Source organism: Mesoplodon densirostris, chromosome 6 (assembly GCF_025265405.1).
Source record: "Mesoplodon densirostris isolate mMesDen1 chromosome 6, mMesDen1 primary haplotype, whole genome shotgun sequence".
Lineage (NCBI taxonomy): Eukaryota > Metazoa > Chordata > Mammalia > Artiodactyla > Ziphiidae > Mesoplodon > Mesoplodon densirostris.
This window is the reverse complement of record NC_082666.1, coordinates 29901817-29922243: the sequence shown is the minus strand read 5'-3', so window position 1 is coordinate 29922243 and position 20427 is coordinate 29901817. Positions and strand designations below refer to the sequence as shown.

The 20427-nt window shown below is 38.5% G+C and overlaps 1 protein-coding gene across 3 annotated transcripts in view; it reads right to left on the bottom strand.

Annotated features, from left to right (window-relative positions):
* Positions 1 to 10774, bottom strand: part of SMC2 (structural maintenance of chromosomes 2) — a 55978-nt gene extending 45204 nt beyond the window's left edge. The window contains exons 1-9 of one of the 3 annotated variants that reach the window (XM_060101114.1): positions 10230 to 10774; positions 9143 to 9371; positions 8370 to 8519; positions 6232 to 6354; positions 5570 to 5608; positions 2384 to 2494; positions 2134 to 2178; positions 621 to 854; positions 234 to 383 (exon numbers count right to left, since the gene is read on the bottom strand). In XM_060101114.1, the coding sequence (XP_059957097.1) occupies positions 234 to 383; positions 621 to 854; positions 2134 to 2178; positions 2384 to 2494; positions 5570 to 5608; positions 6232 to 6354; positions 8370 to 8519; positions 9143 to 9310 (1020 nt within the window). In that variant the 5' untranslated portion in view covers positions 9311 to 9371; positions 10230 to 10774. The remainder of the gene's footprint in view (positions 1 to 233; positions 384 to 620; positions 855 to 2133; positions 2179 to 2383; positions 2495 to 5569; positions 5609 to 6231; positions 6355 to 8369; positions 8520 to 9142; positions 9372 to 10229) is intronic. The other 2 variants (XM_060101113.1, XM_060101115.1) reach the window with 2 other exon arrangements.
* Positions 10775 to 20427: the final 9653 nt, after the last annotated feature.

The following is a 20427-nucleotide window of genomic DNA, read 5'->3' as shown; positions in this document are numbered from 1 at the left end:
TGCTTTATTTTCTCTCCACATCAGTTATCACTATATAACATATGATATTTTTCACTTATTTATCTTCTTTATCATCATTTCCCTCACTGGAACAAGGACCTACAAGGTATTTTGTCCATTGCTACATCCTACCCCAAATAATTACCCTTGATCCATAGCAGACACTCAATAAATATTAACAGAATGGATAAATGTATACTACTAGAATTAAATTACACTTCTCGTTTGCTTACCTCTACCATATTTTTTTCCAGCTCTTTGCGTTTGTTCTCTTCACTTGCCAGATTTTTCTTCTTGAAATCAAAGGCACTTTGAGATTTGGTATTAACTCGCTGAGCTTCTGCAAGAGCATCTTCTAAAGATCGGAGTATACCTCCAATTTCCTATAATCAAATGCACCCAATTCAATCAATGTACTTAAAAATTTGTTCATGGTGTCCTTTTCTTGTATAATTTCTACATAAATTATTGACTTTTTATAAGCTATTTCATTATTATACTTTAAGATTAAGAAATCGATACAGAAGACAATGCCCAGTAAATCCTAAATAGTTATTGTATAATATATAATTTAATATTTTTTTCAGAGTGTATATTCTATTCTTACATATATGCCTGACCTTATCTTTTCTTTTTTCCAACTCTTCTATTTCATGACTAAGTGCTTTTATTTTTTTATCATTTTCAGACAATTCTTCTTGAAGCTTCACAATTTTATCCTGCATTTCTTTTAACTCCTCAGCGGAGCGTTCTTTGGTATCTTCAGCCAGCAAAAACTGATAAGCAATATATAAACGACTCAAATGTTCTATTTCTCTCATAAGCTTTTGGTACTCCAAGTAGGAAGATCTTTCCTGAAAGAGAAATCACCAGTAAAGTATAACTCAAAATTCATATTTTTAAACAAATTTGGAAAGAATCAAAATACAGCAACATGTATAAAATTTCCCATTACATGATGTAATGGATTTTGTCTTAAACTGAGTGATCATGGATTATAAATTTTAGGAAGATTTAAATAACATTACAACTATGGTTAGATAGCATAATACCATCTCTAGTGAATCCTTTGTGGTTATTTCTTCTCAAATATAATCAGGCAGTTGGGATTAACAAAGAAATGCAGACATAAGATTCACAGACTGGCAGTAATAAGAAGTCTATATAAATACAACCTACACAACCATGAATGATGCACTATTAAATGTACTTTGTAGTAGTATTACCATGATGCCCACCCAACAGTCATTCATGTAACTATTTATAAGTATTTGCTCACACATTACTAAACTTGATTCCCATTAGGACCTACTGGGACAAAGTAACAAAATAACAAAAAGTTCCTAATTTGAACAAATTCAGGGTGATTAAATGACCACTCTATATTATTAGATTTAGAAAGAACTTGTCAAAATCAAACATGACATCTAGGTTTAAACTCATGATCTAGTGTTTTCTACTAAATCATACATACAAAAGCCAGAACCTTCAAGATCACAATTTTTCAGTTTTTCCAATAATGTCTATGCTACTATATGGATTCAGAAGAGAGCTTGAGAAATATCAAACTTTAATGAACATTTAATAAATTCCTAAATACATAATTTAAAACCAATGTGCTATAAACACATTCTTTCACTGAAACACTAATTACAATGTCAGAAGCTGCAAAGATTATAGAGAAAACAGTCATCTGTTTCAATACCTTTCATTTACCAACTGCCTTGACAGCAGCAATTATAATGACAGCCCCCTCTTATCGGAGAAGTTATTCACTCTACCAAGAAAAGTCAGAGAGGGCCATATCTTTATGAAATATTATTCCATTCAATTCTAAGTGTACAGGAAAATTTAGACTTACTTCTCTTCAACAAAGAATTAAAATCTGGCATATTTTCTGAGATTAAGACAGGCAATCTATTTACAAAACCATTATGACTTAATAGATATGAAGTACATTGTCCTCTACAAGCAGAAGGCCGAGTATGGACTATCAACTCTAATGCCTTATCTCATCCGCCAGAATAATTCCTGAGAAGTGGTACACATTTCATCCCCATGTGTATGATCGTGGATACATCACCGATTTTGAGAGACATACTAGCTGGCTGTTCTCACATATATAGTACATACCTCTTTTAATTTCTGAATGGTTGGAGTAATTTCTTCTTCAAGTATCTGGAAAATAAAGGAAGATCATATTTTTCAGTATGTGAAGTACCATTAAAGAAATTTAAAAGGGAGAAGTAGGATGTAAGACTAAGGAAAACTGAACTAAGGCTAGGCGGGGGCGGGGGGGGTAAAATTTCCCTTTTTACAGCAGAGAAACTCTAAATGCAAAAGTACTCTCTTCTCTCAAAATATTTTATATAAATTTAGTTACCGTCTTAATTTCTTTCAGCTTAGCCTCCTTTTTTTCTATAGTCTTCTGGGCAGCTATCTTTTTGTATTCATACATCCTGGTTCCAGCTGCTTCTTCTATCATGGACAAAATCTGGAAAGATGGTTGTATTAATGTTTTCAGAATCCAAGACAATGAGTCTCATTGGAATTTACATTAAGGATATTATTTAATGCCTTAACCTAAGTATCTTAACAAAATTATGGATCATAAAAGTACATAAAATTGTACATATTAGCTAATAACCCTAACATTCAAGAAACATTTCTGGCCTTCACGCCAATTCTAAAATCAAACTTTATGCCACACTGAGATTCCAGAGTACATCTCCTTTAAAACTGAAGCCAATAATTCCTTCCTCCTCTTTTCCTTCAAATACGAGTCTTAGAAAAAGTAAAGGCTAACAACATTCAGTTTTCATTTTAGAAATTTCTACTTAAAATTGTTCCAAATGAGACTTCAGCCATTTTGTTCCTACAAGGATGAAGCATGGCCTAACATCTGCATTCCAACTGTGGCACATGCTTTAAGAACTTGGGAAAGTAACTTAATTTTCTCTGTGCCTCTGTTTCTTCTTCTGCAGAGTACTGATAATATCTCACAACATTGCTGAGAAGTAAACATGAAGTAAAATAATTCATGAGAAGTACTCTGAAAAAGGCAAATATTAATTACAATTTTGTAAGAAGGACAATTTTGCTAGCACTCCTTTTTCAGAAGCTTCTAGTCACCATCAACCCCTATCTCAAGAGGATTATTTCTCTGAAAACCATTTTGATTTCTATGTATTTGACAGGTTTTGAATTAGAAGTTTTCCCTTAAGATGTTATCTAAAGAAAATAAGCATGACCTATGGTCAAACCAGACTAGTATTATCAAGTATCAGTCATCTTCTTAGTTCTTCTCCATAGAAAACAAAATACCAAAAGAGCTTTTGCTCTTATACAAAACATTCATTCCTTCATACCAACTCTTCTCAAGGGGGCTCTAAGAGAAAATTAAGTCTTAATGTCCTAAGCAATCCATTGTATGTAATGAATTAATTTCACTCAGATCTTTTCCTATAGGATGACATGGAACACCAGTTGAGAAAGGCTACTTTATAGAGGCAAAATTTCTTTTAATACCGTATCGGGCACATAAAACTCCTAGACATCAGTCTTGGCAATGATTTTTTTTTGGATTTGACACCAAAAGCAAAGGCACTAAAACCAAAAGTAAACAAGCGGGACTACATCAAACTAAAAAGCTTCTGCACAGCAGAGGAAATCATCAACAAAATGAAAAGGCAACCTACTGAATGGGAGAAAATATTTGTAAATCATATATATAAGCGGTTAATAACCAAATACACAAAGAACTCATACAACTCAATAGAAAAAAATCAAATAAAAAAATGTGCAGAGGGTATGAATAGATATCTTTCCACGGAAGACATACAAATGGGCAGCAAGTACATGAAAAGATGGTCAACATCACTGATCATCAGGCAAATGTAAATCCAAACCACAATGAGATATCACCTGTTAGAATGGTTATTATCAAAACGACAAGAAATAACAAGTGCTGGTGAGGACGTGGAGAAAAGGGAATTCTTGTGCACTGTTTGTGGGACTGTAAATTGGTGCAGCCACTATGAGAAACAGCATGAAAGCGCCTCAAAAAATTAAAACTAGAACTACCATATCCAACAACTCCACTTCTGGACATTTATCTCAAAGAACCAAACACACGAATTTGAAAAGTCACCTACACTCCCATGTTCACTGCAACATTAGTTACAATAGTCAAGACATGGAAACAACCTAAGTGTCCACTGATGGATAAATGGATAAAGAATATGTGAGGGCTTTCCTGGTGGCGCAGTGGTTGAGAGTCCGCCTGCTGATGCAGGGGACACGGGTTCATGCCCCGGTCCAGGAAGATCCCACATGCCGCGGAGCAGCTGGGCCCGTGAGCCATGGCCGCTGAGCCTGCGCATCTGGAGCCTGTGCTCCGCAACGGGAGAGGCCACAACACTGAGAGGCCTGCGTACCGCAAAAAAAAAAAAAAAAGAAAAAAAAAAAAGAAAATGTGATATTTATATATATAAATAAATTAAATAGAGTATTATTTAGCCATACAAAAAGGAAATCCTGCCATTTGTGACAGCATGGATAGGACCTCGAGGGCATTATGCTAAGTAAATTAAGTCAGACACAGAAAGACAAAAACAGTATAATCTCACTTATATGTAAACTCTTTAAAAAAAAAAAAAAAGTGAACTCATAGATACAGAGAACAGATTGGCGGTTGCCAGAGGTGGGGAAAGGGTGGTGGGCAAAATGAGTACAGGTAGCCAAAGGTACAAACTATAAGTCCTGAGGATGTAATGTATGGCATGGTGACTACAGTTAGTAATACTGTACTGCATATTTGACAGAATAAATCTTAAAAGTTCTCATCTTAAAAAAAAATTTTAGGGCTTCCCTGGTGGCGTGGTGGTTGGGAGTCCGCCTGACGATGCAGGGGACACGGGTTCGTGCCCTGGTCCGGGAGGATCCCATGTGCTGCAGAGTGGCTGGGCCTGTGGGCCATGGCTGCTGGGCCTGTGCGTCCGGAGCCTGTGCTCCGCAATGGGAGAGGCCACGGCAGTGAGAGGCCCGAGTACCACAAAAAAAAAAAAAAAAAAAAAAAAGAAAAATTTTACCTGTGTGGTGACAAATGTTGAGTAGACCTACTGTGATCATTTTGTGATATATACATATATTAAATATATGTATATATATAGAATCATTATGTTGTACACCTGAAACTACTTTATGAATTATATCTCAATTAAAAAAAATAATTTTTTAAAAATTTTGCTTAACAAGGTCCTAAGGCTTTTCTTTTACTTCTTTTAAGGATTCTCATTTAATCCTCAGAACAGACCCTGAGGTAAGGATTATTGGCTCCAATTTATGAATGAGGAAAGTAAGGCTCAGAAGGTTTATGTTACATAACTTAAAAAAAAATGGGGCACAGTGTTAAATATTAAAAAACAAAACTATTTTCTCTACTAATCATTCTTAAATGTTTCCAAGAATTTTAATAATGGAAAAAATTATGTTAAAAAAATTGATTACCTAGAAGATTAAGACAATATCTATAATTACTATTTTTACTGTCCTTAAAGAGTACTCTTACCTCTGGAGGTTTCATATTCAACACTTTTGTAATTCGGCCCTGAAAATAAAATTGGCAAACTTACTATGATAATAACAAAATACAGAAAGAATAACCTAAAGACATACATCTTTATCTGCACTGAAGCTGTTGTATCTTAATACACCAATCGTTTGGGAGTTATTTCTTCCACCTACATGAAAAGATGTTTCTTTTATTAGATTTGAGACCAAAGGTAGCTTATAACTCTAGAATTTTGTTACCCACTTTCTCACGAGTGATACAAATTACATAAGTTATTAAATGATACAAAGTTAACTCGACCATATTTCCGAGACAGTTAATATTAATGATGTAGAAGTCTCCAATTCTAAGACAGGTTAAGTATATAAATTAATGTTAGCATAATTATTGAACATTTCTTGATTTTTTTGGAACAATGGCCCTCCAAGATAAGTCAAAGAAAATTACTTCCAGACATTCTTCAAAATTCAAATGTATACAATATACTAGAACACGTAAGTACAAAAAACTAACCCACATTTCTTAACAGGTGCCCAAACAGCAGGCTAATAGTAAAATAAAAAATGAAAAATCCAGACAGAAGCACTTCTCTTATAAGTTAAAAAATAAAAGATGTCAAAACTATTATGAAAGAGATATAAAGACCACAAACGAAATACCTGCATGATGAGAAAGTGAGGGTTGTTAACATTAAGGCCAACAGAACAAAAGAGATCCTGTACTCTGGTATTGTTTGCATTTACTCCATTGATTAAATATTTATTTCTGCCACCAATAACCACCTAAAAAGGAAAGAATTTTAAAAGATATAAATGAACACACACATCTTGAGCTATGATGATAAATTCCCAAATACATTATTTTTCATGTTTGTTCTGTCCAACTAATGGTAAACAAAATCAGTATAGGGTAAATAATAAAGAAAGTGTGACATGGTCAAAAAAGAATATGAGACTGAGTCAGGATAATTGGCTTCTAATCCAGGGACTTTTGCTAACTAGTTATGTAACCAAGCACAAGCCTTCTAACCTCCCCTGCAGTGGATTAGGTCTCTAAGGGCCCTTCTAGCTTCATGTTTCCAAGTATGTGTAGATTGTAGTTTCTATCCCTGATCACCCTCTTTCTACAATTTTCCATACTCAGTGGTTAACCCCTCTTCCTCCCTTTTGATTTCCAAAGGAAAAGAAGTCAGATACTGAAAATGAAAGGCAAATAGTTTAATATCAATCCTTGTCAAGATGCTAAAAGGGATTAGTAAAAGACATGACTGGAAAATACTTGAAAGAAAAAGAGTAACCATGGAACTTCGGCATGGGTTTAATAGGAACAACTTATACGAGATACCAGCTTATTCACACTCTACTACAGCACTTGCATTATCATTTTTTGGGTATGATTGTCTCACCCATATTTTGAGGTCCTTAAAGACAAGGTATGTTTCTCATTCTTTCTATCTGTATTTCCCAGTGCATTCAACAATGCCCAGCACACATTAAGCACTTAATAAATATTAAATAAATATTAATTCACTCCTTTTCCCTGACAGGATTACGAGGGTGGTAGATTATTTATTAATATATTTGAACAACAGTCCTAAATACCCATAAGTAATTTGAGACACTCTTTATAACGAAATTATGGTGAAGATACAGGCATATGGATTGCATGAGGACAGGAATTTGGGGTAGATTAGTAGCAGACTTACTTAAAATCCTTAAAGGGTTATTATTTGATAGATGCTTAATGACAGAGAACAGGATTCTGTCCCAATCTAGTCAATCCCCCCCCCCTTTTTTTTTCACCAGAGGCTTTCATTAAGAGAGAGGGAAATCTAAGTTACATAATGCTAAGTTGGAGAGTAAATGCGAATTAACAGAATTTTTTAAAATAAAACTTTGACAAACTGAAAACAGTCTGACTATAATAAAAATGATTTTAAGGGACAGATGTAAGGTCCTCCCTTGGTTTCAAAAACCTGATTAGATACAGAACTGGCAGTATGTGGCTAAGTAATAACACACATGAACAATATAGAGTGATTTTTAGTAAATCAGATATGAATTCACAATGTATCATGAACTCTCCAACATCATATTGAGAAAAATAGAAGTAGAGTACTTAAAATAAAAGAAGCAACAATTCTGCTTAATCCTGTCGTAGCTAGACCAATTCTGGTATATGCAATTTGAGGTGCCAAGCATTAAAAAAAAAAAAAAAAAGATATAAAAAACTGGAGCAAATTTGTATTCAATGTGATGAGACAACTGAAAGACCTATAAACAACTAAATATCAATTGAAAGACCTAGAGATTTAGCTTAGGAAACGGACTTACAGAACACTTAAATATTGAAATATGGAATAAATTAGATTTACTCTTGATGCTCTCAAGAAAACGAGGATTAATGTGTAAAACTTGAAGACAGCACTTTGGCTCAATATATAGGAATAACTTTCTAATTAGACCTTTCCAAAAACAGAATGGGTTACCTCAGAACATAGAAAGATCCCAAGAGCTACAGGTGTTCCAGCACAGAGAGAGAAGACTCAAGTGTGGTTCAAGATTTAAGCATGGTTGAGTGCTTGGACTGATGGATTTCAGATCCCTTTCAATCCTCTTGGTACATGGCGGAATTTGCATGATCAAAATTTAACATAAGGAAGATATTCTTAAGGAACCTAGTCAGTATTTGATCCATCAATTTTGCTAATAAACTTTCTTTCTCCAGTAGTCACATTGCCAAAACGCACATCAGACCTGCAAGTTTCTAGGTAACCAAGTATTTAGTATCCACTCACCTGCCTTGTTACTGTAATTTCATCATGAACCTCAAATCCTAAAGGACTCTGCTTTTTGTCAGAATTATCAAAGGTGATTGACACGGAGGCTTTGGTAATACCAGCCTGCCCATTTTTGTAAACTAAATCTTGTAAATTAGAAGCCCGAACCTAAAATAAAGGAAAAGTTTCAGTTACAAAACCCCATACTACGCAAAATAGCACAAAAAATGTGCTTCTTGCTGTTGGAAAATCACCCAAGTAGTATCCGTTAAGCAGCCAAGGATAGGCAGTGGCATTCATAAGCAAGAAGAGCAAAGAAAATGGGTAACAACCTGAAATGGGCACCTTTCTCTATAGGACTTTTTCAACCCTGAACAGAACTGTTTTCTACTCATTTCTTAACAAAAGTTCATTTGAAAGATTTAAGAAAAGACAGTGTCTAAGAATTTCACTATTCATCCAATCCCATTAGAAGGTCCTGAAAAGACATTATAATGGGGGGGCGGGCAGGGATGGGGTGAGGGTACAACTCTGAAATGAGAATGCCTGAGTTTCAGTGTTGCTCCAAACATCTTAAGAAGATGAACCTTAGGCAACTCCTCTAAGTTTCTATTTTCTCACCTAAATATGGAGTAATAATACCGACCTTTAAAGGACTGCGGTGAGGTATAAGATATTTCACATAAAAATGCAAATGAAGAGGATACTGGCACTAGTATCCAAGTGCAATGAGGATTCCCTCGAGGCTCCTCAAACTTAAATTCACATAAATGAGAAGGTTTACACTTTACCTGAGACAGGTTGGAGATGCCCAGCAAAAAGCAGATGGAGTCCAATATGTTGGATTTCCCACTACCATTTAAACCAGTGATAGCATTGAAGAGGGGGTCAAAACCATTGACTTCAGTCCTCTGAGCATAGGACTTGAATCCCTCAAGAATGATTGACTTAATGTGCATTTTCACTACTGACTCCGACAGGCAAACCTCTGCTAGAAATCAAGCAAGCCACAAAGCAGTTCTGTACAAAACAAATAACAACACGTAAGTGGAATGTAAAACTGGAACCATAATAAATGTAGAAGACTGAAACATAAGAATGACAGCTCTATAGAAATAAAACTGCCAAGCTACTTCCTCTGATGCAAAGGTATCTTTCTTTAACTTAAAGATATACAGGTGTTAGTCTCTAGTTAGAACTTAATTAAACCATTAATTTAACCTGGAAGCCAACCACTTACTTCTCCAGGTTCATTTTCCACCGTTATCACACTCTAGGTAACGTAGGCTGATTATTTCACACCGCATCCCCTTTGCCCATAATGCCCTTCTCCCGGATACTGGCATGGCTCACTCTCGATTCCAACACTCACGTTTTTGCTCAAACGTCACCTAACTGGGGTCCTTCCTGACTTCCCTATATAAAAGAGCACCTCTACCCACCCCCTCGTTCTGCTTCCTTTTTCCTTCATTGCACTTAAAGCTGACACTAAACAGTACTTATTTACTCCTCTATCCAACCTATCACAATGTAATCTCCGTAGCATCTTCGCCTATGTCCACCGCTGTATGGCGGAATAGTCCTTGACTCGAGGGCGCGGGATGGGGGCGAGGGAGGGTTCGTAAATATTTATTAAATAGATAAATCCCACATAAAGAGATGAAGCTTTTTGCTTTCACTCAGGCTCTTTCCTCGCCTCACCAGGCCTTTCTGTCAACACTTCCTCGCCCTACTTCAATGGCAGGAACTAGCCATTCTGCCAGGAACCCCTTAGAACTAACTTTAGTCTGAGGTCCCTTGCTCCTCGACTCCCCAGCCCCCGACGCCCATCTCCGGCCAGGAATGCCAGGCTAGGCCCAACCGGCCGCGCGCACGCACCTGCCTCACCGCTGCGTCAGGCCGCCTGGGCTTGCGGCGCCACCAAAGCTCTTCCTAGTCACTAGGACGGAGAGTGGGCCAGCCTTGCCCGGCTTCGGGCGCTAAGAAGCGAACTCCACCATAGCTGCTACAACACTCAGCCCGCGCTCAGCAGCGGAGAGGAACTATTTATGCCTTTGAATTTAGGCGCGAGCAAAGGACCCCACCTCCTCTGCCTATTTCATTGGCTGGTGCCTCAGAGATGCCTGACTTCCATTTTTCTCTTCCATCAAACAACCAAAGTGACAGGGAGATAGAAAAGAAGGTCGCGACGGTGCCGGCTCCGGGAAAGCGACGGCTTGGGCCTGAGGACTAAAGGAGCTGGTGGCATACTTTGAGCTCGGCGTCCGGCACACCTCGGACAGCCCCGCACCTCCGCCTCGGGGCCTCGCGCTCGCCGGCCCCGCCCCGCCTCAGGCCCCGTTGTGCGGCCGCCGCGTTCAGAAAGCCCTGCCTTCCCGCGGGCCTGTGGGGGCTCACAGGTGCAGGCCGCTGTGTGGTCTGAGAGCAGCGGAGGCAGGGTGGCTTCGTACCGGTCTCCTCGCTCTGCTTCAGAAGCCCCGGAATCTCCCCATACTGGCGCAGATTCGTCAAAAATGGAAGCTGCCCCTTGTTGGGACTGGGGCAGCGCCGACCGAACTTGTGAGGACTGTGGGTCGCGGTCTGGCTCCACCCCTCGCCGGCTACGAAGCCTGGCGGGCCTTTTCATCTCGGGTTTAGTGGCCGGAAGGGACGATAGGCGCGCAGCCAGAGCTATGCAGCGCCCAGGGGAGAAATTGAGTGGGGCCGATAGTAGGTGCTGGACGAATAGGAGTTCCCCTCCTTTCACTGAAAAGCTGTAGAATGGTAAGCAATGGCAGAACTAACATTTCAGAGAATTTTAGGGGGAACACCTTGTAACAGCTGATATTTATTGCGTTTCGTGTGCCAGGCTGCGTTCCAAGGGCTTTTTAAAATCCTCGTAGCAACCCTATGAAATCCGTGATATTGCTCTCATTTTACAAATGAGCAAACTGAGTCACAGGTTAAGCAACTTATTCCAAGTAGTAAGCGGAGCAGCGGAGATTTGTTCCCACGCAATCTTGCTCCAGAGCACGTACTCTTAATTACTTCTCTTCGTATATAGACTCCAGTACTAGTAATAACAGATCCTGTTATCAGTGTGTACTTTTCTTAAAAAAAAAAAAAAAAAGGCCAGTTTACTCACAGTTAAGGATATTGATACTAATGAGTTAGGAAGGGCTTGGCTTCATAGTGCCCTATGGTGCTGTCTATTCCTAGGTGATGTATAAAAAGATGGTGCAGCCAGTATGCTGTTTTAGGTTGTATATTTAAAGTTGTTTTCTTCTCCCCGGGTTGGCTTTGCAATATTCAACACCAGTCGAACTACCAAGAATTACCAAGAATGAGGCAGTGTTTTGAAGTTCTTTCTCTACTTAAGAGAATAAGTTTTATGAAGTTTTTTGTTTGTATAAGAAAGAATTCATTTGTTTATTCTCATCCCACCCACTTATATAAGTCAGTCGTTACAGGCCTAACATCATTTAGTCAAGCAGTTATCTCTGTGTACTGTGATTCCTTCATCTACACTCCACAGCTCTTCACTTGTATTGATTCTATTCAGTCTTAATATACATTTCTTTTCAATTCTGTCCTCTTCATCACTGTGAATAAAGAATTTTAATTTGCCAACAAACCCTAATGTGGATTTTACCAAGTTGTGAGATAAACAGTTCTTTGGGGTGAAAGTGTAAGTGTTAAGACAGACATTATTAGCCTTTGCACTATTTTAATAAGTTAATAACTAGCTGATATTATTTAAGTCAAGTGGATAAAAAATACATGCAAATACACTTGCTGGATAAGAACTTCTGGGTAGTTATAAAAACAAACACATCTAACTACTACCAAAAGTAATTATTAAAATGAAAATTCCTTATAAAAGGAGAGATCTAGAGCAACTTTAGTCTTAGAACACGTCAGAAGCACGAAGGAATTTCCGTTAGTACAGGTGAACTTGAGGAAATCACTAATGGCTGACTTACAACTGGCCCCTGAGATCACCACAGAGAAGTGGAGAACAAGGCACAAAGCTGCTAAAACCACTCTAATGTGGAGAGGTTAGGGCTGGAAGTAAAGATAGACTGTAGGGTGGATATAGTATAAATAGAGCACTGTTCTTGTTTCATCACCGTGTATCAAAAGCTTTTGAAAGCTTTAACACTGGCTGGCTAGTGTAGTCTTCCTCCTTATGTAGAAGGCAGCAGCACCAGCAAGGACACTGATAAAAGCCATAAAACAAGACCTGGGAAAAAGATTGGGTCTTCTACTCTTCCAGGGCACTGGGAGGGACCGTCTTTCCCTGGGTGCACTTTTCAAATTTTGGAGTCCTACAGTAGTTCTTCTGTGGACCTGGGTGAATCCTCTTTCCCTGGAATTTAGGACAGAAGGAAAAAACTGAAAGAACTTTACCTTCATTGCAGAAATAAGGAAAGGTTGATTCATTTTGTTGAGAGATTCATTTTTGGTTCAAGGGGATGAACTGAAGTTCACACTGCAAAATTGTATTGAGTAGCAGCACATTTTGAATACACCAAGTATAACCTGACAAACTTGGAAAGAAATACAGCTGAGCATAATTTAAAATGAGGAATAGAAAAGGAGTTGATTATATTCATTCACTTGTGGGATCTGCTTGGACACATTCATTTTCATTTCAATGACAATATTCTTTTCAGTACTCCATGTCCTGTTTGGTGCCTTGTGAAATCTGCCTGTAGTTTCATTATGATTTCTATTATTTTGCCTCCTTAGTCAAGTTAAATATCTTTGTCTTCTCTTTCAGGTACTTCTAATATTTCCAGCTTTTGAGTTCCTAACTCTTACTGTTTACAGCTGTGGCTGACTCTTAGTCATAGTGATTTATTTCCTCCTGCGGTGCTGTTCTGGGATGGGGTTGTTTTGTTTATGGGAGTCTCTTATGCCCTGAGTTGTGAAAGCGTCCTTTCAGAGCAGTTACACATTTGTTTCTGCCAGGGTTCTTTGGCTCTTAAAGATCTGGGAACATTTGTAAATGATTGTTTCTCAGTTTTTGGTTCCTGAATTATACAGATATTGTAAATTTATATCTGTTGCAGGTCTGGGGTTTTGATTGCTCAGGAGTAATCTTTTGTTTTATTCCCCTATCCAAAGCTCCAGGCAAAGAACAAATTTCCTTGCCTCTTACCCAGGCTAGTAGGTGGAGTTTTTCCAATCCCAATGACTGGCAGATCTTTAAGGCTCCAGGTTTTACCTAAGGGCCTAGTTCCAGCTTCTCTGACTCAGTGAAGCTCAAGAGCCAGTGCTTGTGCATTAGAGCCCAGCCACTGGCTTCTGAGCCCTATAGCCAAGTGTAAAATAAATGTTGGAGGGCTGCCTGTCAGTGCCTGCTCTTCAAATTTTCAATTTGTCTCTGGCACTTAGAATTTTCTAAGTGTTTTTTGTTTTTTGTTACCGTGCTTGATATATGGTTTACATGACAATAGTTATGTTTTACCCAGTATTCCTATGAGTTTATAAAGGGAATTTTAGTCATCCAGGCTAGAGGAGGTCTTCCCATTGACCTTTCATGAAGCACATCAGGGATCTTTGTTTTGTTCCTGCTGAACCTTGCTTCCAGATTCTCACATTCCACATCCAAATTAGCTTTTCCTAAAAAACAGGGAAAGATGTTTGGTACTAGCGCTTAAGAAAATATTTTCATGCACTACTCATAAAATCCAGTGTCTATGTACTTATTTCACATTTGTTCAGTTTTTCCAGTTCTCCTTGGCTTTTATCACTTCCATACTAGTTAATAGCCAGCGCTACTCATCTCATTGCTCTTCTGCTTTGCCACACCCCTTCCATTATGGGAGGATTATTCATTCCCCTTTCTCAAATATCATTCTCATTTCATTGTTCTCCCTTCTCACAGTGGTCCCTTATTACTTTTTATTTCAAATCCACACACATCTGCTTGACCTTCCTCCATTCGTTTCCTTTTACTACCAACTCAATTCTTACTAGATTTCACTCTTAGATTTTTTCCCACAAGATCTGCCCCTCTGTAATCAACATTTCCTCTCTGTTAAATTATTCAAATTCGTACTTAAATTTCTACTTCAACAATACTTACTAGCCACCAGTCTCTGCCCTCTCTAATGTCCTACAAAATATATGTTTCTATATCAGAAATATGATATCTCTTTACTGTGTATAAACTTGGTGAAAATTGCCTACAGAATTAATTCTAACCTCTTTAAGGTGGCATGCCTGGCCTTTCATAATTTATTCTCAACCTTGCTTTCCTAGACTCATCTCCTGCAGCTTCTTCCTTAGATTACCATGTCATTTGTTGTTCACTACTGTAAACTAAGCACCAACCAATGACAAAAAAAAAAAGTGTTCGATAACTTTTTAAATGGACAGATTAATGAATGTTTGAATTCAATAGGCATTTATAGAATGCCTACCTTATTCTGAGAATTGTACTATGTTCTGGGATACAAAGATGAATAAGATGTGGGCCTGTCCTCAAGGAGTCCGTAGTTGAATAGAGATGACATGTATAAAGACATTAACCAGAGGAAGAGTGAAAGGCATTATAAACAGAATAGATTGCACAGGCAAGGGCATAGAAGATAAACATAATGTATGAGGCAAGAAGTAGCAAGATTTAGTGTAGGAGATGCACAGAAGCCAGATTATGGAGCATTTTATGTGCCATCTTAAAGAACTTTTTGTCATTCCTGAAATATTGATGTTCTCTTCTTTGTTGTCTTCTTTGTATCTTTGCCCATGCTGAACTTGAAATGCTTATCCCTTCTCCATATCTACCCCCGTGTGTATTTCTACTGATACTACAAACCCCAAATCTTATCCATTTCTGGGTGACTTATTTGCAACCTTTTCTGTAATCCCTTAACCCTTTATCCAGACTTTTCTTCTGACCTATATTCCTATTGTGACATATCTTTGTGACACAGCACATAGTAGACAATATTGGTTGAATATGAATAAATTTAGGAGATTCATTTGCTGCTTTCTGATCAAGGTAAAGGGAAAGAATAGATTTAAAAAATAAGAAAGACTTGGAAAATATTGAATTATATGACATGATCCACAAACTAGTCAATATTATAAGATTCAGCAAGTTAATGGTGGTGATTATTTCATTGATCTAACACTGAAAACTTTTTTCAGCTTGCAGTGTTCTTTTTGTGTAATACCACCAGCGACCACTGTGACATTCATAAGGCTGAGGAATCTATCACGAAATGAACATTACAGCTTTTGGTTTCACAGAGCTCTCAGCGCCATATACTTTCCTCAGTCCTGCTCTTTTGACCCGTAAAGTAAAAAATAGATTGGATTTAGCATAGGTAGTAGTGCTGAGCAGGGACAACAGGAGGAAAGTTTCCTTATTGGGCTGGTTGGTGGCGTCTTCTTTTTTATTTATTTATTCATTCATTCATTTATTATTTATGGCTGTGTTGGGTCTTCGTTTCTGTGTGAGGGCTTTCTCCAGTTGCGGCAAGCGGCGGCCACTCTTCATCGTGCTGCGCGGGCCTCTCACTATCGCGGCCTCTCTTGTTGTGGAGCACAGGCTCCAGACGCACAGGCTCAGTAATTGTGGCTCACGGACCCAGTTGCTCCGCGGCATGTGGGATCTTCCCGGACCGGGGCACGAACTGCGCCACCAGGGAAGCCCCCACGTCTTCTTTTTATAGAAAGAAATGTTGCCAGCGATTCTGCTTGGAAGACTAATTTAGAATAATTTTTATTTTGTATATTTTTTATTAGTTAATGGGATCTAGAAGTGTAATAACCTGGTGAGAATTTCTCTGCAAACGGCAATCAAATTAGTCTTATTCATGAAACTCATAAATAAGCTATAATTCAGCATCTTATGTCTAGGGAAAATAAAACTGGGGTCATGCTGTTTAAGAGGATAAGGGGATTTAACGGAACACTGGGGGATTAACTGGAAGCTTAATTATGATTTAAATTAGAGGTCAAGCTGTGCAATGTGTTTTCTTTTTAGGGGAAAATCTTTGGGGAGATAGAATATGCTTGTTTAAAGAAGAAACAGAAAGCAAATGAAAAAACAGGCTGCATTTTCTGTTTTTCTTTTAAAATTTCAAGCTGCTGTTAAGTCAAGTTGCCCCTGAGTTCCTGATGATGGCTGTTGTGAAATTTCTTTGTTTTACTTTCTTTGTGTTATTCTTGCCCTCTATTCCAGAGCGGTTATTTTACTTGACAGTAACAAAAAGATGTAGGCAGCATATCTGCCAGCAAACTAATATGGAAACTGGAGAATAAGGTATTCTCAACTTTTCTAGAATTGTGACATCCTATCATTTTAGGCTGACTCACATCAAATCAGCAACTTCTACAGATGGAAGGGCCCTGGAAGAATTATAGCCACTCATTTTGCAAATGGGGAAATTAAGGCTTCTGATGATTTTCTTAAATTTATTCTTTATCTCAAATAAATTACGGTCTAATGAGGAAATAAAATAGGTATATGAATGATTTTAATTCAAAGTATAAAGAAATTGCTTTCCTGCGAAATAAAAATTAAAACAGATTATCAGAGGTTGACTCTGTAGGTAGGATTTTTACTTGTAAAATAACAGTTAGACAGCCCAGACTTTTACTATCTGACATTTCCCTCTCCCTCTGACAAACACCTCAATAAGTAATAGCACAACCACCATGCAGGATTCACCTGTGGGTGCAGATAGAGTTGGGTGGGGAGTGGGGACAGAAAGCCTGAGAAGGAATTGAAATGATCTGTTCTCCCTTTAAGGCTCTGAAATAAGGCCAAGTCAAGAATGGAACATTTAAACAATCCTTGACTAGAACTTTAAGAATAATATTGGGGAAACAACCAATAGAATATGGTGAAAAGAGAGAAGACTCTAACAAGACACAACATGGGTCAACAAGATAGTCTGGGACTCACAGGCATAGTGTCATCTGTGTGGGACCCCAGAAAAACAAATGGCACTAGAGTGTCCCATCGGAATCCCTCCTGTTATTCCCCCCGACCCCACCATCTTCCATCTTAGTTTCTCTATGCCTTGCTTGAGAAGCAACCCTACAGTCATTCACTTAAAGGACCTTTTCCTCATATAAGGCAAACTTGTAACACAGGATTGGTGCAGAGTCCCAGGGAAGCCCAAAAGAAGAAAAAAGTCATGGCTGGGGACATCATCAAGAGGTACATCCTCAGAGGATCTTCCTAAATGGTATTTGAGCTGAATCCTTAAGGAAAATTATGCCTTTGACGGTTGGAGATAGGGAAACAACAGTCCAAGTGGACAGATCATTTGGGGACAATACAAGGAGGTAATGGTTTTGATAGGAGATAACCCTGTACAGGCTTCCAATAATTTTACTAGAAATTTATACCACTCTTATAGCAGGTGCTGTGCCATACCACTCAGAATCCTCCTTCGGGTCGAGGCATGAGATCCTCCAGTTGCCAGGAGTGTTGGCTGCAGATTGCTTACAGCTGAGCCTCTTCCCCAGCATTGTCCTCCACAGAAGGAAGCTGCCCAGCTGAAAGTTACGCCTCCTCTTCTGTGTTGGCCCCTATCCAGTGACTTGATGCAGGGACACAAAAGCCCCTTTGCTTCAACCAGGACAACTATAAAGGGCCATCTAAAGAGCTCCCCATGCCATCAGTTGAAGCCTTGTGACTGCATCGCAGTGCGGCTTCTCCCTCTGGCCAATTCTGCTTTCTGCACTAGGTCACAGGTGTTCTGCACAGCACTCCCAAATAAACTTACTGCACACAAATCTCTGTCTCAGTCTACTCTTTGGGGAACCCACCTAAGATAATGCCAGATAAAATTTGGGATACTATAGGCTATTTTAACAGAATTTAATGTAGAGTTTGGAAAGCCTAAAATGTGCATATGATTCAGTCATTAGAAGTGCTGACTCGTGGTCTCTATGGTAACAAGTTGGCATCTCAAGTTAAGTGCTGAATTACTAAACCGATTTATATTCCACTGACAAAGAACTGGAAAGGAAAGAAATCATACCTGAGCTGTGATTCTTCTGCTCTCAGACTTTGCCAAACCCATCAATCAGTTCTGGTCGCTAAGCGTTAGGTGCTCTATCAGAATGGCTATATCAGGAAGTTATGCTGTGGGGAAAAAAAATAAAAATTACCAAGGGCTTAAAAACAACGACTTATTTCTTGTTCATGCTACATATCCATTGCAGAGGGAGGAGGCATTTCTTATTTTCATAGTCAGTAAGGAAGCCAGCCTAATAGAGCAGCCACTACCTAGAATCTTGTAGATACCTGCTAGAGGGAACAAGAGCTCTGGAAGTGCCTAGAACCAGAATTTAAAATGCTCCATCCAAAGTGACACACATCACTTATACTCACAATTCACCACAGCTATTTATGACAAGGGGCTCAGGAAATGCAATCTCAAAATGTGCCTGGAAAGGTACAAGGAGAAGGGGAGAACTGGACTATTTGGCAGGCTGCACTAACAACTAGGGGAAAATCTTGGAATCTAGAAAATCAAAAAAGAAAAGAAATAGCAGGTTAAACTGATAGTTGAATTTTCAACTTTCAATTAAATGAAAAGCATCTTAGTAGTAAGTACTCATTGATCCTTTATTATCTTTCAAATTACATTTGCACTGTTGGATTTTATATTTATCTATTTTGAAAACATGTATTAGGTATCTGCTATTTATGAAGTGCTATGATGGTTACTCTTAGGGCACAACTACAAAAAAAAATCTCTGGATCTGTTTCTTTAAAGACATATCTAGTTGGAGATATAGGCATTCAAATTATATAGGGGAAGAGAACAAAGAGAAGACAGGTGCGGGGCAGGCCGTGTTTAGTGAGTGTAAAAGAGGCTAACTGTTAAGTGCCGAGTTTCCAGGTTTGAAGCTGGAGTGGACAAAATTGTGCCTTCTACAAATATGCTTGAAAATAACCTGCTGATCTGAGCTATACAGAGGGGCTAAACAAAAGTAAGTGTTACATTATCGCTTTGAAGTCCACTTCTTGATTTCCATTCCACACCTCCCATTCCAGATCCTTTATTTGTATTTTAAAAAATTCCATAGATAATGCCACAAATGTTTATGTGGTTAGGACAAATGATTGTGAACTGAAAGGTGATATCATTGCTCCTTGAAATTAAGAGCCCTGCTTTTTTGGTATTCTGTACAGTCCCTTCCAAGTTAATGATGATTTACGGTGATAATTATAGTAAGTTGCTCCTCTAATGCCTAGTTTACATTACTATTAAAGTTATTTCCACAACATGCTCATGAGTTAGGTTCAGGAAGTTTTAATAAAATTATTCCCATACCATAGATAGAGGAATTGAGGCTGAAAGAAGTAAAATAATTTAATCATAATTGCAATTATCTGTAGCTGTGAACAAATCACCCTAAAACAGTGGCTTAAAATAATAGCGCTCATTTCTTTGCTCACCTGAGGGTTGACTAGGATCAGCTAGTCAGTCCTCACCTGGGGTCTCTCAAGCAGTTGCCATCAGGTGATGGCTGGGGCTAAGTCACCTCTAAGGCTTGACTCACATGCTTGATGCCTGGGCTGAGAAGTCTGTAACATCCAGTGTGAGAGCAGTTTGGGCTTCTCAGCCATAGCTCTCTCCGTGGTCTGCCTACATGGGCTCTCCACATTGGGTGTGGGCCACCCTGGGAAGGGGCGTGAACTGGGGAAATGTGGTTCTCTGCAGCTGAAGCAACCCCTGAAGGTGGTGACAGCTGAGGATTGTCTGCCAGTAGGATTCCCAGCAAGTGAGGCAACAAGTTCTTCATTGAAGGAAGATTACTTACACTGGTTCCAAATCCAGTACCCTCCATTTTGTCACCCATCTCCACTGATGTAACACCACTAGTCTGTTGACATTAATAAATGTTAATTGTGAATTATATAGTGAAAGTAAATAATCACATTGGGACACTGTTAAACAATTACATAGCACTCTGCATGTACATCTATTATGGGAATATGCCATACCTTACTAATTTGTAGGTATCAATGTGAGCACATCAACATTAGCACTCAAATCTTTCTTGCTTCAAGCTCCCACATGCTCCTCAACAATTCTAGGTCCTTTCCTTTCAG